General features: G+C 46.3%; 1 protein-coding gene across 1 annotated transcript in view; it reads left to right on the top strand.

The window, feature by feature from the left end:
- The first annotated feature begins 2,198 nt into the window (after window positions 1-2,198).
- LOC106893090 (solute carrier family 22 member 3-like) overlaps window positions 2,199-18,026 on the top strand; it is a 34,124-nt gene continuing 18,296 nt past the window's right edge. Inside the window, exons 1-3 of the mRNA XM_014950705.1 lie at window positions 2,199-2,888; window positions 14,743-14,846; window positions 16,845-16,999. Coding sequence (XP_014806191.1) covers window positions 2,472-2,888; window positions 14,743-14,846; window positions 16,845-16,999 — 676 coding nt within the window. The 5' untranslated portion in view covers window positions 2,199-2,471. The remainder of the gene's footprint in view (window positions 2,889-14,742; window positions 14,847-16,844; window positions 17,000-18,026) is intronic.

Below are 18,026 nucleotides of genomic sequence, written 5' to 3'. Positions count from 1 at the left end.
GTAATTTTTTACTGTACATATAGGACAAAATGTTTAAAATGTTTGTTTGACCCTGAGATCTGTCCTCAAAGATTTAAAGGCATTCTTTAAAGAGCTTACAGTTGCGGGCTTTGTATACAAACTGATCGTCTTCCCATCCTTAGATGTGTTCAGCTCTCACAGCACGTAGAGCTGAAATTCCAGGAAAACCTCAGGGAAGCTGGGAATTGCTTACTGTAGAATGGAAGCACTAATGCGTGCTCTCATGCATTTGTCTCTGGGATATTTTAGATTTCTTTGACAAACTGGACTCTTGCAGCACATTGATATGGTGGTAAATATTGATAAGCTGTTTTTTGGACAGAGAAACGTGGGTGAACGCTGAGGAGTCAAGGTCACATTGGCATCCTCTATGCCAGACACTTTAACTGATTTTACTGAATGATTTTACTGGCCTGTATGACCAGCAGCGTAACTGCGAGGAATGTTAGGAAGACTCCCAGACATCAGTGCTGATCTCTCTCGGCTGCTCGGTTTTCCGGCCTCAGGTCTGGCAGACAGCGATGCACATGCTGTGCATGACAAGAGCACAGTGGATGAGATGTGTGAAATTTTGACAACCAGCTACTAGACCATGCTTTGTTTTGGGACTGAATTCCCACTCTAATCTGGTCCCACTCCTAATCTGGTCTAGCTCCGCTAATTAGCTGAGAGGTGGCTGTGGTAGTTGCACCAATGGGTTTCTGAAACAGTAAAATGCTGAGCACAGTTACATTGGTACACCACTTACAGGGGACTAACCCTTATGATTCAGAATTGAGCTAGTATCCAACAGGGATAAAAATAACATTTTTATTGGGTAAGGCTTGAGGAGCTGTAGAGGTTCAATACAGCCTCTAGCAGAGCTGTGAGAGCAACGTGCAGGCTGAATATCAGGCTCTGCCCCCATTCATTTGTCTTTGTGGTGGTCCCTACAGAGAGAATCTCCTCCCCAGTCACTGGAAACTGTCAGGATAAACCATCTCACCTTTGACATCTCAGCATGATTGACCCTCCCAGTTAGCTCTAAAAGAGTTTCCCTTGGTTTAAACCAGCCATCGGACAGTGTCCCATCTTCTCGGGCACAGACCTGGACACAAAGGTGATGTCTTCATGTCCTCTAAGCTTGATTACTGCAAAACAGCATAACCAGGAGTCAAAATTCCCTCAAAAGTGTCTTCTGATGTAAGCACAGCAGCACATGTACTTAACGATGCACATCTTTGCTGAGCTTTCACCACAGCACCAGTCTTCATGTCTGTTACAAAGTCCATGTCAGATAGTCTGCGTAGTAATAAAAGCCTTCATTGTTCTGGATCTAAGTGTTTTAGTAACTGTACTTTGCTTCAAAACCATTAGACACTCGTGGTCAAAGCTGAAAGTAACTAGAGACAAGGGATTGCAGGAGACATCTTAGATAGGTGTGGTCCCTGTGCTCCTTGCAAGAGGAGAGTGGCCACAGACCTTGTGAGCCTGAATAAAGAGCAAAACACCTGCTGTTGTATGTCAGATCTGATTCAGGGAGTTCTGTACAAGATATGCACACAAGATGCACTCCAGTGCTGGCTTTCCCTTCACTTCTCCTGCAACTCAAACAAACAGCTGAACAGAAAAGTGAAATAACTTGTTTTCTATTCATTTCTGAGGAAGAAAAACTGGTCATTTCTCTTTTAAATGTTTCTAAGACTTTGTGAAATTAAAATTAACAAGGTCATATAAAAGTCTTCTTGAACAGGTAGATCCAACATTAAAAAAAAAAAAGAAAAAGTCCTGGATTTTAGACTGGTGCAGTTTGTGACCCTCCCTTTATTTACACTGCAGGAAGGAAAGACTCTCGCAAATGAAATCTGTGCAGATGTCGAAGCAGCGCTTTGGAGAAGTAATGAAACTTTGCCACAGTATTCATTTCTCTTTGCCAAAGGAAAGACTTTATAGCTCTCTTAGAGACAACTTTCCTTCTGCCAGCGGCTTCGGCGCCCTTTCCCGTTTAACTCTCTGCTTTGCCCCTGCACCTACCGACGTGCGGGAGCGGGCATCTGCGGCTCGCCCGCCCCCAAGGAGTTAACTGGGTTTATTACATAATCTGTTTAACATTCGGGATGAATAGGAAACGCACGCCCCTCCTCTCCTACAATATGTTTGTGCGCTTTAAATCGCGCTGCTCCCGGGGCTGCGTGTGTGTGAGCCCTGCGCCGCTCGACATGCCCTGAGCCTCCCTCCCTCCGCCCCGGCGCCCACTGGCACCCCTGCCGCTCATCCCGGCCCTCCTCATGACACCGGCCTTGCACGCCCACGTGTCTGGTGTGCGTGTGTGTGGGCGCACATGAGAGGAGAGGAGCGAGGGGAGGCGAGACGGTCACGTTGATGGGGAGCGCCAGCCGTCGCCGGGAAGTGTGAAGACGAGCTCTTGCCATCGGTGGGACGGCTCCGACCGGACTGAGCGCCCTTGCATAATGCCATCCTTCGATGAGGTTTTGAAGGAAGCCGGGGAATTCGGAAGGTTTCAAAAGAGGGTCTTTTTCCTCCTCTGCCAGACGGGGGTAACTTTTTCTTTCCTGTTCGCGAGCGTGGTTTTCCTTGGGCAGGCACCCGGCAACTACTGGTGCAGGATCCCCGGGGCAGCCGAATTAAGCGAACGATGCGGCTGGAGTCTGGAAGAGGAGCAGAACTTCACGCTCCTGCCCTTGCGCTCCTTGGGGAACGGGTCCTCCGGCGGAGGGTGCGAGAGGCTGGACGTGGTGTGGGACGCCTCCATCAGCTGCGCCAGCCCACTCGCCCGCTACGGCAACGGCAGCGTGGGCAACCTGCCACTCACCGCCTGCCACGATAACTGGGTCTATAAACAGCCCCACTCCTCCATCGTCAGCGAGGTAAGGAACATTCCCGTCCTCCGGCCAGTGGCTTCTGTCCCAGTATGTGATTGCAGCAGTAAAATGAAATTGCCGCCACAAGGGTGGTTGCTTTGGTGGCTGGTTTTCCTTCCCGGATTGGTTTCGTTCCGAGTCACAAGCAAATTGGGACGATGAGTACGATCAAGTGTCAGCGACAAACTTTTAGGGGAAGGTGAGCTGATCTGAAGGGTGGCTTTCCAAAGCCACGCAAAGCCAAACGCCCCACACAAATACCTCTCTGTCGCAGAGGGAATGTCAGATTAAAATAAGGGTTAAGTCCTTGCAGCTGAGGCTTCTGGTGCTCAATTTTGGGCCAGCAACTTTGGTGGTGTAAACCCCAAGTGTAGCTGATACCACTTGACGATCTGGATCACTGTGTATTATTTATTCTCTGTATTTCCAGTACTGAAGTCTGAAGGTAATAAAAAAACACTAGTGGCAGACTGCCCTTCTCAGATCTGACAGGAGTCAGCAGAAATGATTATGCTTATTAAAGGAAAAAACCCAAATACACATTTTCGCCCAAAGCTATTCAGCTTTTCCTGAAATGTCAGAGTTGGAGAACCGCAGACTGTTACCACTAGTGTCAAGTGCTGGCAAATGTAGTGGCTTTTTAATGAAGCTGTGAAAGCCCATTTAAAATGCTTTCCTAGGAGATCCTCTGTGTAATCTGTAATCATGCTGCGGATGTGCTGTGGTCTGGCTCCAGCACACAGGCTGCACACTAGAAGTGTGTATTTTAAGGTCATCCTGACAGTAACTGTCACCAATACGAAGTGTGCTTAAAGGGGCTCGCTGGGAAATCATCAAGGTGCACCACAAAATGTGTCAATACAGCCGTAGGCTTTGCCTCCTGCCTGTCTCCTGAGCCTTTTTGCTGTAGTTTTTAACTAAGTGCTTGCTTGCAAGCTGTGCCCTCTGAAACAGGGGGCAGGACAGAGCGGGCAAAACCCTGAGCAAACACTGAACTGAAAAGTGGTGCCTATCCTGACCTTTCAGTCCACCATCCTTCCCTGGGACTGCTGGATCTGCTCACAGGCTTTAGGCTCTTCAGAGCAGCAGCTTTGTGGCCTGAGCACCGCATCCGACCTGTACAGCTTTAGCCAGGATCTATGATCAGAAGATAAATCAGAGCACCTGGCTGGCCCTAGAGCAAAGTTTCAGGATTGGCTTTTGTGTGTGATTGCTGAAATCAAGGCTCCTTGGAGGGCCCCAAGTGACACACAGGGAGCCGGTGTCAAACTTCAGTCCCTGAGAATGACGTCTGTCTGCCCGTGCTGACAGTGGCAGGAGGATGAATGCTGTTGGGGAGCCGTAGCCTGGCTCCAGAGTAAACCACAGGAGGCAGCTGTGGTGGGAAGGTTATGCTGCTGCATCTGAGGTACCTCTGATAGGGGACTGCGAGGGGATAGGGCTTGTTCCATTTACCTGGGCAGTCTCTGCTAACCATTCCTCTCAGAGCTTAAAAAACCCCACCGTTTTCTTTTTTTGTTCCTTTTTTTTCCCCTTCAGCCTTGCTATAAGTGAAAGCATGTGAGTTGTGTCCGTAGGATTGTGCTCAGAGTCCGTTTATGGCAGCAGTTTGTATATCTAGCAAAGCCACTGTGATTTTCCAGTAGTGCTGGGCCACTGGATACAGCTAAGAGAAAATGAAACCAGTGTTTGTCTTGCAGCAATAAAGGGGAGTGAAAGGTTCAATGTTCTCTGGTGAACACCTTGTCCGTTTGCGCCTTCTTCCCCCCTTCTCCTGGGGACACCCTCCAGGGTCAGGATGAAGGGATGCTTGTGGAAATGCTCCCCACTTGTGCTCCCAAAGGCACAGATCGGGAAATCCAAGGAGTAAATGTCTGCAAGTAGCAACAGGCTGGGATGATCTATCCCCTGTGACAGGGTAGCAGGTCCCATCGTCAGTGTCACTGCTGCTCCTAGAGGCACTCTTGCTGGCCAGGGGCACCTTGGCCGGAGGGTGCTCGGCTGTGACCTGTGGCACATGCATCCTGTTCCCAGTTTTGCAACATTTGCTGGATAAATCACATCCCACGAGGCTCAGTTTCTTCATCTAAAAAGGAAGATCGTGGCACAGACGTCCTGGCTCAGTTGTTTTGAGATGAGCTATTAAAAGGAGCTTGATATCTATTAATGTGTTACACATCCAGCAGAGACAATTTAAATCCCAGACTAAATTAAGTCTCCTTTTACTCAGCTGAGGCTCTAACAAGTCATGACTCAAGTTAAGCAGATCTATGCTCTGTTTAATCAATCATCAAACATGTATTTTCTTGTGTGTCTGCTTTTAAATGCTTCATTTGTCCATGTATGCAGAAATGTCTCTGTTTCTTTCAACTATCTTAAGATTTCTGGCACTTTATGTCTGGTTGAATCAACAGTGGAAGTGACCACTTTTGACCAACGTCAAAAGGATGAGTTACATGACAATCTGAAAGACATATGTTCAGGGAGGGAGAGAGAGAGGGGGTGAAGGAAAAGTCAGGATACTGAAGAAGTTCTTCCAGGGCTATGGCAAGCGCAGATCTGGTGTGGATTTGCAGTGTGACAGGGGAGGCAGAGGGCAAATGCAGGCAAGTAAAGCCTTTGCTGGGGAAAGATGTCATGTCAGAGAGCAGGCCTGGCAGGCAAACCACAGGCCATTGCAATCAATTATGAGTACCCTGAAGAAAGTAAATGATATGGCTGGAGGGACTGATTGATGAGGAGTTGCAGTGTTGCAGTACCTGGCTTCAGTGCTCTGGTCTGTGCCTGACTGGAGCATGCTGCTTGCTGGCCCTTCTCTTGTTTTAAATAGCTGTCTTCCATAAAGGCATTCACAGTGGCATCAGAGAAGGCATCAGGGGAAAAAGGGGAAAGGTGGACTGATAAAAAGCACCCACTGCTTTGTAAACAGTACCTGAGGTGCCTACTGCATTACCTGCTGCTGTGGGACTCCTGAGTGTCAGTGCTGGGGTACTGAGAGAACATACCAGGGCTTTCCTCCTTCAGGATTTGAGGAGAAGAGTAAAACCTATTAAGGTTTTCACAGTAGAAACACGTGGCAAAGCCAATTAGCTTGGTCTGGTGAAAAGCGTAAGAGCAGTGCAAAAGATATCCTTTTAAAATCTTCTTTTGATGTCTAACAGGTTCTGAGAGAGGCTCCTACTCTGCAGTGACATGCCTAAGGGTGTCTCTGCTCCATTGCTTTAGGTCAGGCTTTTCCATGAGGGCAATCTGGATGAGAGGAGGAGTTGTCCACTGGTGCTGCACACACAGCCCAGCACTGTGACGCCTGAATTGGAGTCGGGCAAACTAGGGATGATGTAAAGGTTTCGAGATGTCAGCAAAATCCCTTGCTATGTGTAAAACTTGGCAGCGACCCCTCCGACGCAATGCTGTCGCAAGTGGTTGATCTGCGCAGACGACCTTGGCCCAGTGCAGTCTGCTCCTGTTTAACTGAGCGGGTCTTGCACAGCTCCCTGTGAAACTGGAAGACACGGCTGTGTGCGTCAGTGGTGGGATGGAGCCCAGTGGCTTCTCAGGTTTTCCTTGGAGAGGGAGGCTGAGTGGGTAATTATCGAGCTAAATCCATTCCTGGCTGGTGCCAGCTGATGCCATCTGAAATGATGCTGGTTGTAGCAGGTGGCTGGTGCTTGGGAGGGAAGGCTGATGACAGCAGCACCTCTTACAGGGGGAGAAGAGCAGGGAAAGATGGCCTTTCTGTGCAGTGGATGGAGCAGGCAGAAGAGCAGGGTTGCCGGGGGGCTGCAGTGGACCAACAGGGGCGGCACAGCCTCATGCTCTGGCCTGGGGCTCTGGAAGGAAGCCCAGGTCACCCCCTGTGCTCCATAAGACTTGAAGTAGGAAGCATGTTGCCTACCATCTACTGCCAGGTGAGCCTTGTGAGGGACACACATGTACCCAGCACATACAGAAATCACTAAACCTAATTTCCCGAGGAATATGTGCTGAAGACTGAGTCACGGATTTTTAATGCTGCTGGGCTTTGGCACTATGTACTTTTGGCACAGTGGAAAAAGTCTAGCATTCTGTGACAGGGCGGCTGGTGACAGTTTGCAAAATAGCCTTTTTTTTTTTTTTTTTTTTTTTTTTTTTTTGTAAAGATCTAGTATCCTAGCACAATTTTGAATACTGGATGTTCCAGTATCGACCCTACTACCTATTTCTGTGTTATAAAAGACAGCAAATTCTGCAGTAAATTAATTTTTCAGAATGACTAAATTAAATTACTCAGATTGACTTGTTGGTTGTCTCAAGTTTCTTTTTTTTTTTTTTTTTTTAGTCATTTTTGGCGGTGATGACTCCTAGAGGCATGTGCATGAATTACAACTGCATCTGCAGGTTGAATGGCCTGTGATGGCAGATGACAGGAAGAGGGAAGTCTACATGGTCATCAGCAGTTACAACATAGCTGGCATATTTTAGACTTATTAGCAGCCTTTCTTGGCAGGAGCTCAGCAGAAGGGACCGATTCCAATATGCCCTGTCTGCAGCAAGTCTTCACACCGTGTATGATGTCATTTTGAGACCTGGCAACTGTTTATTGCCAAAGTGTGAGGTCTGTGGTGGACAAATGATCATCTGAACGTGTCCGATTGCACCTGCTGGGAATAAATCTTCTTACTCCTCTGCTTGCCAGCTGTCTCAGAAAATAATAGTCAGACAGCATTTGCAGAGAGACCTGTAAGCAAGGCAATAATGCTTGTCTCATAGGTTTTGCAGTCCCTCAGAGCAGGAGATAACATGGTGGTCAAGTTCAGGGTGGAGAAAGCACAGCTGGTCCTTTTGCTGTCTTCCTCCAAGGCAATAAACAACGCGTTTCACCCTCAAAGTGTTGATCTAGTGTGATTATTGTCATTGGCATGCCAGTACCCTGTCTTGTTTCCACTGTCATGGTGGGATTAATATTAAGCAGTGGAGGGAAAGGGAAAAAGGGCAGACAGAGGAGCAGCAATTGTTGAATTTCTTATGAAGCTCTAACTAAGCTTTCCCAGTATGAGAGGGGCTGGAGCAGTTCCGTGCATGGATTATGCGAGTGGGACTACGTTTCTGTCACTGCCATAGAGCCAGCTGGTACTGACTGAGGGTTCAGGCCTTGGTTTTTCTTATTGTTTTTAGGACAGCTGCTGTTTTCGCCTCTTTAGGAGATGGTAAGCTTCTCTGCTTCCCTCTTGTTTTGGCCATGGATAGGCATAAGAAAAAAGGACAGAAAAGGTCTGTCCTAGGAGGCTCAACGAGACCAGGTGATCTGAGTGCCAGGGATGCAAAGGTACTGGTTGGGTCTTGGGCCGTTCACAGGAGAGAAACCTCCAAAGCTTTCAAAGCTAAACTGTTCCTCAGGCCTTGAGCTACAGTGCCCTAGGAGCAGGGTAAAGGCTGACTCCATTTGTCCTGTTAAGTTCTTAGCTTGAAACAAGACATGGAAAAGGACAGTGCCCTTGCTAATTTCTCCCTTTCTACTGCATGTGCTTGCAGGGTGTTTTGTTGCAGTAAGCATGTGTGAAAGACAGCAGTTTGACAGCCCAGAGGACAGGGGAGATGGAGAAGAGCTATCCAGAGACGAATAAGGAACATGCAGCAACAGCCTCCGTCTCCCCAGGTTTCCTTAAATAATGAATATTGCCCTAACCTTTTTGTCACTGGGAGTAAAAGGGTGAATCAGCCTCTGTTTGGCCATTTGTATAAATGCCACTTAAAACACATGTGGGGGTTCTCAATCTGCTGTTGTAAATGGGCTGAGGAATCTTTTTATTGACCAAAGAGTTTCATCCATCACTTTGAAATGTACTTGTAACAGGCAGTAAAGTGCTTCCAAACTCCTACTTAAAGTTGCTACATTTTTAGGAGCTTTTAATGACATGTTGTCATCTACAGCAATGCATTTCTGCAGAGATGGGTGTGCTGAAGTGTTTTGAAACTTGCTTGGTCCATAAAGGCCTCTCAAGTACCAGGAATTACAAGCCTGGGGTTAGTCTGCATGTCAGACTACAATGGAAGATGTTTGCCTTCTGCCAAAGCTATGAAGAAATGAGAAGTTGCCACAGCCATACATTAGTCATGTACGAGCATTTTGCCTGTTCCCCTCTCAGCCAGTTCCCACCCCTTTCTATAGGGATTACTCCAATAATGAACTACAGGGCCCCAATGCCTCTTCCCTATCCCAGGTAGATCTCGCTCAGGTGGTTTGTGCTGCTTTAGAGATCAGCAAAGCACACCAGCGCAGTTCCTTCCAGCCACACCACTGCTACTGTAAATCTGCACTGGGATTTCACGTTGATGTTCCAGCCTCTACTGGGTGGGAAAACATTCATCACAGGGATGCATTTCCAAGCAGGAGTGTATGGATGCCCATGCTGCAAGGCTATTGGGGTGAAAGAGACTGATTTTCCCCAGTCTGTAAACTTCAGTATAGAGGGGATGTCCTGAAGGGGCTGGTTCCTGCTGCCTGTCTCTGTTGGAGGCACCTCACTTCTGCTCAGGCTGACAGCTCATTGCGCAGGCTAAGAGGAAAGGAGTGCAGATGTGGATTGTTTATCAATTCGGGCAGCGCAGCGTTTTTCAGTCAGCTCCCTAGATGGAAGGAGGCCGTGCTCCGGCACACAATGCTTTTTGTCATACAGCGGATGGAAATTGTGCAGGTGAGCACAGGACCAAATGTGGAGACAAGTTGTAGGGTTGTGCTGGGTGCGTGCATTTGTGCAGCAAGGAACTTAGCATGGAGCGTGGCAACGCTGAGGAAGAGGACACGTGTCCTTAACTGGAGCTGGCCAGCTGAGCTACCTCACCCACTTGATGGTGGCAACGAGGAGCTGGCAAGCTAGGTTTTAACAGGGTCTAGGTGTAGCCATTGCTTACAGGTCAACAAACAGGCTTAGAATCAGGGGCAAAAATCCCTAAGGCTTTCCATTCCTTTTCTATATCCTTCCCCCCACGCTACAGTAAATGTTTTAGCAATTAAATTTCAGGTCTGTGGCAGAAAGGGAACTGAACATGGTGACATTCCCTTTCTGCTTTGTTGTCCTGGGTGAGCTTGTTCAAGTGAAAGCAGAAATGTTTACTTCATGGCATTGACATGCACTGAGACGACGCTGTTTGATGTCCCTCAGGGGTCCGTGCTGGGACTGGTACTGTTTAACATTTTTGTCAGTGACATAGACAGAGGGATTGAGAGCACCATCAGCAAGTTTGCTGATGACACCAAGCTGTGTGGTGTTGTCAACACACCAGAGGGACAGGATGTCATTCAGAGGGACCTGGACAGGCTGGAGAGGTGGGCCCAGGTGAACCTCATGAGGTTCAACAAGAGCAAATTCAAGGTTCTGCACCTGGGCCGGAACAATCCTCAGTATCAATACAGACTGGGGGATGAGGTATTATAAAGCAGCCTTGAGGAAAGGGACTTGGGGGTGCTGGTGGACGAGAAGCTGGATGTGAGCAGGCAGTGTGCACTTGCAGCCCAGAAGGCCAATCGCATCCTGGGGTGCATCAAAAGAAGTGTTGCTGGAAGATCCAGAGAGGTGATTCTTCTGCTTCGCTCTGCTCTGGTAAGATCCCGCCTGGAGTATTGTGTGCAGGTCTGGAGCCCTCAATATAGGGAAGGACATGGACCTGATGGAGCAGGTCCAGAGGAGGGCCACTAAAATGATTGGGGGGCTGGAGCACCTCTGCTACGAGGACAGGCTGAGGGAGCTGGGGTTGTTCAGCCTGGAGAAGAGAAGGGTCCGGGGACACCTAATAGCGGCCTTCCAGTGCCTGGCGGGGGGCTACAGGAAGGCTGGGGAGAGTCTGTTTACAAAGGCCTGCAGCGACAGGATGAGGGGCAATGGCTTTAAGTGGGGAAAGGGCAGATTTAGATTGGAGATTAGGAGAAAGTTCTTTACTGTGAGGGTGGTGGAGCACTGGAACAGGTTGCCCAGGGAGGTGATTGAGGCCCCTTCCCTGGAGATACTCAAGGTGAGGCCCAATGAGGCCCTGGGCAACCTGGTCTAGTTGGGGGTGTCCCTGCTGACTGCGGGGGCGTCGGACTAGATGACCTTTGGAGGTCCCTTCTGGCCTGGACGATTCTGTGAGAGACACCTACAAATGCCTAGGGAGGACAGGAGAATAAGCTGACCACACTCTAAAATCTACCAAATGTTTCTCTGTAATATGTTTCAAATTCTGCAGCAGCAGGGGCGTGCTGCTGCAGCTGTAGAGGTGACACTTCTGAAGGGAAACCTCAGCTGTGTCCCAGCTTGGCAGGGCTTATGTGATGCTCAGCAACGAGACATTGGTCTCACATCTCTTCTGCAGCTTATTTTCAATTGGTGTGAGCTATAGCTCTTCTTCCTCGGGGGTGCCAAACTGGAGCATTCAGGAGGAAAACAAAGAAAGAAGAATATGTACTTCCAGGGAATGGGATCTCCTATTACTCACAGTGGGAGATGGTTGCTGACAGGGATAGCTCTTCTACTTCTTGATGCCACCAGATATTTGCATGGAAGTGCTCCTAGACGGTGAGCTCCTCACAGCATGGACTGCATCTGCCTGGGCATAGAAGCAGCCTGTGGGGTAGGAGGGTAAACATCAGCCCACGCATGGACAGGCCATTCAGAAACAAGAGAGGAGGCACCACTCTGCTCCCTTTTATAGAGCCTGCTAGCAAGGGCCATGGGAGATGTTTTGAGGGAGTATTATATAGGAGGACTACTGGCTAATTGGAGACGGGCTGAAATCCTGTGTAAACAGATGCAGAAGCTTTTCCTCCAACTGATGCAGATGGGGATAACTACCAGGCACAACCAAACCAGGTCATGGCTGAAGTTGTGATGTGGCTCTGCCAGCCCTCTTGGATCAAAAAAAAGATCTCTGCAGGGTGTTCAATTCTCTTTTAAAGGTTACATTCCCCTCTAAAGGTTATGTTTGCAAACGAAAAGCAGGACATTAGCAGGTTGATGACTTAAATGCTAGGTGCTATGTCAATCAAAAAGAAAAGGTCTGTACCAGAAGTTATTTAAATACTTAGAAAATAACAAAGCACAGGACTAACTTGGGAGAGTACAGTTAGTGTATTGTCACTAATCTCATCAGAAAGAGCTCGTAGTTTCTAAGAAGTTTTCTTTATTTTCCTATTTCCCAGAATATTTAAAATATTTGACTGTCAGCCACATGGCAGAGCATGAGGTCTCTCCTGCTGGCACTGCTCTGACCAGAACCCACAGGGAAGAGTGCAGCTGTGTGGTGAGACAGGCAAGAGTGAAAGACCAGTGCTGTGCTTTGAGGTCCCAGGAGACCTGTTGTGTGGTGCGAAAGCTCAGCTGAGCAGTGACACTCAGCACCTGAATGTATCACCTGCACCTGGAATGCAGGCCAAACTGGCCAGGGGACCCATGCCAGTGACCCACCAACCAGGCGATATATATATATATATATCTGTCCAAGCATATACAAGTCCAGAAGCTGTCCATATGGTCCCCTGGTACATAAATGGCAGTGCCAGCATTTCCATTATTTCCGGTCCCCCCCTGGCTGGGGGACCGTGACCAGACATGTGGCCTGTGAGATTTCTAGCTCAGTGCAGCTCTGGCTAAATCAGAGAAATTTCCTTGAGCTCATGTGAAACCGTTCTTCCTGCTTGCTATCTCTGCCTATATCTTCATGTAATTATTTCCTTTTTCTCTTATACTTCAGCAGTGTAATTTTGAAACTATTATTTTCTTGTAGCTGGTTTTTAGCCTTTTGGTAAGCTGTATTGCCCTGTACAAGTGGCTTCGATGCTCCCCTGAGAGCCCCAACCTCTGCCATCAGCACAGTCAATTGCACTGCCTTCTAAATTCTTCTTTGAATGGTCATTCTCATGAAAAAACTTTGCTTTCCAAAGTTACATCTTTTGATATCGTTTGCCAGGGTTGTCATAGTTTCAAGAAGCAAGAGGTTAAGCAGTGTTTGAAGTTTGAAAGTGCCATTCCTTGTTCAGGCTATTTTAGGAAAGCATTGCAATAGCCCCTGACTATGACAACTGAGAACAAGTTTTGTTCCTCTCAGAGGAAGCTGAGGCTTCTGCAGCTCCTGCTCCAGATTTACAGAAGTGGAAGCCAGATGCTGATGGGCTGGCTTGGATGAAAGGTGGCCAGTCAGCCTCCCTGGAGTAACAGGGTTGACATCAAAACCATGACTTTGTTTCAAGTCAATGGGGTTGGAATATCTATTGAATTGGGGAACTATAAGGTTACTAGCCAAATTTTTCTCCACAGTTGTGAGAGCTGGAAACTGCAGTTCTCAGTCACAAAATTCCCGGACATGTGGCTTCAAGAGAAATAAAAAGCCACAACCCCCTCCAAATCCTGGACTTCCAGTAAAATCATCATCACTAACAACAATGATTCTGCTGTAGTTACTGTCAGTGACACTGCTAATAGTGCATCTGGAACCAAAACTGAGGAGTTTAATTTCAAAAAGTGAAGAATAGTCCATAGAAATGAGTGTGCATAGCACCTGTGTGGAGTTCAGAATATTGAAAGAAATGGTTTCTTATTTAGGTGCATAAATAAACATTTAAGAGTATTACTTTAGATTTTGGGGTCCAGATTCAGGCTCAGTGATATCCAAGCCTGGGTACTCTCTGTGTCTCCTGCGCAGGCACCTCTGAAATCCCAGACCCAGGCAATACCCACTGGGCGTTAGAGCAGGCAAATGAGCTAAGACAGAGCTAGGGCTCACAGCACTAAATTTCAGAGTCTGAAGAATTGTGAGTGGTAGAAGAGAATCTTCTCTCTAACCCACCCTTTGGCCACCCCATCCAAGCACAGTGTCCGAGCGGATATTGTGGTACGTGTGCTGGTGAGCACAAGTGTGTGAGCTTCAGCTGCCTTGGCAGTGGTAAAAAGATTTCTTAGAGCTCATGCCTGAAATCAAAAGGGTGTCTCTAGGGTAAATCGTAGCAGCTGCTCTTGTCTGTGGCTTCCCTTGATCCTGAAGCTGTGTTGTTCCTAAGGTTACCCCAAGTATAGACTGAAACCTCCCGACTCCAATAAGGTCTGCAGAATGTGGCAGGCAGTGGTTGGTATTTCTTTATTCTTAAAGAAGCTTTAAAGTAATTTCCAATGACATACTGTCTGGATAACTAATTTATTTTAAATTCCATTTTAGTTTTAATTCCTAGTCTCTTTGTTTTCCTTCCTCTCACCCAATTCCCTCTTCCCTTCACCCCCACCTGTCCCCATGCCCATCCCTGTTAATGAATTCTTCAGATATCCATCAATGTAACATCATGATAGGGAGTTATGGCTACTGCAGTATAAGCAATAGAAAAGTCTGGGAAAGCTACACCAAGAAAATACATATTCAATGTGTCTGAAATTGATCTGAGATCTGTTTTAAGTTTTCTCAGAGACCACATGGTTTTGCTTTTATCTAGAAGGCACTAAGAAAAACAATTAAATTCTTCCTGCAAGCAGATGTTTTCATTGGCTATAGCTGCACATCCTTATTCTGCACTAAACAAAGTCATGGCTTTGCCTTGGCAACATACTTAACAGCGTTGTGTTTGGTTTGCAAAAGAGAATTTGTTTTCCATATCTGGACAACTGATGTATGAAGCACAGCATCCTTTGGGCAAGAAGGAGCTCTCCCTCTATCTTCATGATAGCTTGAAGACTGCTTGCTATGGCTGCGCTTCCCTGACCCAGTGGTGCTCGCTGTTGAGCAAGCACATTTGAACTTCCAATTCTCCTTCCCATTCCCATTCCTCTTTCTTGCCTGGCCTTGTGCAGTTTGTATAATGTTTTGCCCTGAGGGTGATTGATGACCCACCTCAGGTATTTATGCCTCTGCCTTGTCCCCGCAGTATAACCTTGTGTGCGGCAATGCCTGGATGCTGGATCTCTCACAGGCTATCCTCAATCTGGGGTTCCTGGCCGGCGCGTTCACCCTGGGCTACGCTGCAGACAGGTACTGTATAAGTGCTGCTGTCCTTCACATTTTTTTCAGAGGTGAAATCAGAGGTGTCACCTGCAATAAGGTGACGATCAGATTGTCACCTGCAATAAACATGCTTCAACACTTGGAAGGTTTAATTCACTTTGGATAAACATTGCTAGCCTGGGTTAAAAAAGCAAGGTAGTCTTTGCTTCCTTTTGGGCTGGAAACTAATGTGATTTTACTTACTGATCCTGTTTGGATGTTAAAATGTCATGAAAAGAGGTTTTCTTGCGGTTTCCGATGTTTTCTGTGCACATCTGGACCCAGGAAGGGCAGAAGGACACAGAAATGAAAAAGAAGCATTCAGAGGAGTGTTATGGTCTGCTGTTTACTGGAGGATGTTTAATAGACATCATTGATGAAGAAAGCAGCTACTCGAGGAAAGAAGGAAAGGAACTCAATAAGGAAACACTCTCAATTCACAGGCTGGACTCATACACTTACCACTGAGGTCACAGCTTCCCCCAGCAAGTCCACAGCTGTGTTAGAGCTGGATGAATACCAAGGAAAAGGTGTGGGTGATATTCAGGCTCGAGCAGCTGACCTGCCCCAGAGCAGGGAGCTCCCGTAAGCTCTACCTTGCTCTTAGAGTAAAGGAACGTGGTTTGTGCTTTATGCTGATAATTAACAGTAGTCAACCTATGTGTTGGCTGAGAGCACCACGGATTATTCCAATGGCAGATCATATTTCTTCAGTTCGTAAAATACTTTCTGCCTTTTTCATTTTTCTTTGGTATCTGTAATAATAGTAACAATAATTTAAAGTACAATTTCTTTGTTGGCAGGAATACTTACAGAATCACGTGAAACATCATCTCAGATAACAAATTTTGAACTAGCAAATAAAAGTACTTTCAAGGAAAACCTCATCTTTCCAAGGGATATAGTAATAAGGGGAAAAGTAAGGAGGAAAGATGCCACTGCACTAGCTAACTTAGGATATCTCTGCTCATTGTTTAGCTGGGCAGCTGTGAGACTAGCACTTTAAGACTGTGTAAGAGTAGAGATATTACAGCTAATTATTAAAATAAAATAATGTGTTTAGGAGTACTGTGTATTAAGCATAATGTAGCAACCATAGAGCTATGAGTGCTGTACGTGGATAGCAGTGGGGGAATGTGCTACAGCCACACCAGTGGACTTTTGTCTTCTTGACAGCCCCAAAATGAACAGACCTGGTTGAAAATACCCTGATTTTTGTCCCATATAAATTCTACTCATGAAATCTTTTGAACAAAACAAACAAATATTCTCTCAAATACTTTTTGGCAAGATAAACAGCTGCAGCAGCTTTCACAGTTTCTTCTTCTTAAAACAGCAACAATAACAATGGAGAAGAGATCAAAATGGAAATTCTATTTGTGTTCCAAGGACACAGTTGCCATGAAACTACAGGGAGGGTTTGTTGTTGGTTGATTGTTTTTATTTTAATTTGAATTGCAGTTTACCTTGGGCACACCTATTAATAATGATGTTTTCTGCTGGAAAATGAGACTCATGAATATGTTAGACAGACTTTGAAAACAAGCAGTCTAAACCTAAACAAAACACTGGGAAATCCCATAAAATAATTAAAGAAGAAAATACTTGCTTTCACAGAACTGGTTGTACTTACTATTAAGAGACTAATTTGTGAAAACAGAAATCCCCAATGGAAGTTGTCCTTATTTCAACGGACCAAAATCTGAACTATAACATATGGGCCATAGTTTAGATACAAAAAATCAACCTGTTTTCTAAAATAAAAAGGGGCTTGGTGAGGACATCACCAGTTTTAAAATTAGTGACATGAAGGTGTACCTCATATCTGAAGGGCCAACTTTGTTACAAAGTTTCAGGCAGCCTCCCTTCAGAACGAAGCTGGTCTCAAAAAGGCACTTTCACATCTAGCATTAAAATGAGATGCCAGGGGAAAAAAAATCTTTGTGTCTTTTCATGATTTTTCACTTTCTTTTCCTTTTTTAACAGATATGGCAGAATCCTCATCTACCTGCTGTCCTGTCTCGGGGTTGGGATATGTGGTATCATAGTGGCATTCGCACCCAACTTTACTGTATTTTTGATCTTCCGTTTTCTCCAAGGTGTATTTGGCAAGGGAACCTGGATGACGTGCTATGTGATTGGTGAGAACTGTTACCTTCTTTCTTTTCTGGTTAGCAAAAGTGAAGGATTTTTGGAGGACAAGGAGTCTGGCTGTATCTGCTCTTGATAATATTTTTTTTGGGGGGAAAAAAAGAGCTGGCCCTGAGGTCAGCAGACAATAAATAACCCAAGTCCATCCTAGTTACTGGTTTTTTCCTGCAAGACAAGGTGCCTACATGCAAATTGTAGCTTGGCATCATCCATAGTCTGGGCTCAGGCCTGAACTGAATGTTTAGGGACGCAGTCACTGGCCTTTGTCCAGGCCATGCTAGGGACTTCTCTAGTGGCTAAACAGTATAGTGTTTCCTTACCTGGCAATGTCTGCTTATTTGCTGGTACAGAGGTGGCCTCTGAGAATGGCAGCAAGTCCATACTCTTTCTGATACTTGGTACTGATATAGGATGGAAAGGAGCATCAGTGTACATGCCTACCTGACCTCATAGGATCCCGTGGAGAAGAGTGAGGAAGAAGTAAGGCGTGAGGGGAGACTAACAAGAGTGATGTGTATTTCAGATCCGTCCAGGCTCTCCTTTCGTCCCCATTACTGGGGTACTCGAATATGCCTGTGAGCAGCTGGCCATAGGAATTCAGTAGCAAGGCAATACTTTCTGCTGATGTTACCTGAGGACTTATATGGCTGTCTAATTTATGGACTCCAATGGGGAAGGATTAACATAGTTAAGAGGTGGAGGAGTGGAATGTGTATATATAAAGGTTTTCTTATAACACAGAAGATCACCAAGATAATAAAAATCTACAGAGCAAGCCCCGAATAAACCAGATAGAGTGGTCACACAAAGAGTGACATGGTTAATTCTGGCAGAGTCTGAACATCTTACTCAGATGCTCAGATGAGTTAACTGCTTTTCCTCACTGAAAAAGGACAGACACTTGGATGGCTGCTTTTCATTCTTTAGCTGGGAGACTTTGCTTAGTGACAGGCTGGACACCAGGGTCCATATTAGGGTTATTATTTCCTGAAAAGGGAAAAGGACAGGAAGCTTTTT

The sequence above is a fragment of the Calidris pugnax genome, unplaced genomic scaffold, assembly GCF_001431845.1.
Source record: "Calidris pugnax isolate Ruff unplaced genomic scaffold, ASM143184v1 scaffold24, whole genome shotgun sequence".
Lineage (NCBI taxonomy): Eukaryota > Metazoa > Chordata > Aves > Charadriiformes > Scolopacidae > Calidris > Calidris pugnax.
The sequence above is the reverse complement of the archived record's forward strand: the minus strand, read 5'-3'. Positions and strand labels throughout refer to the sequence as shown.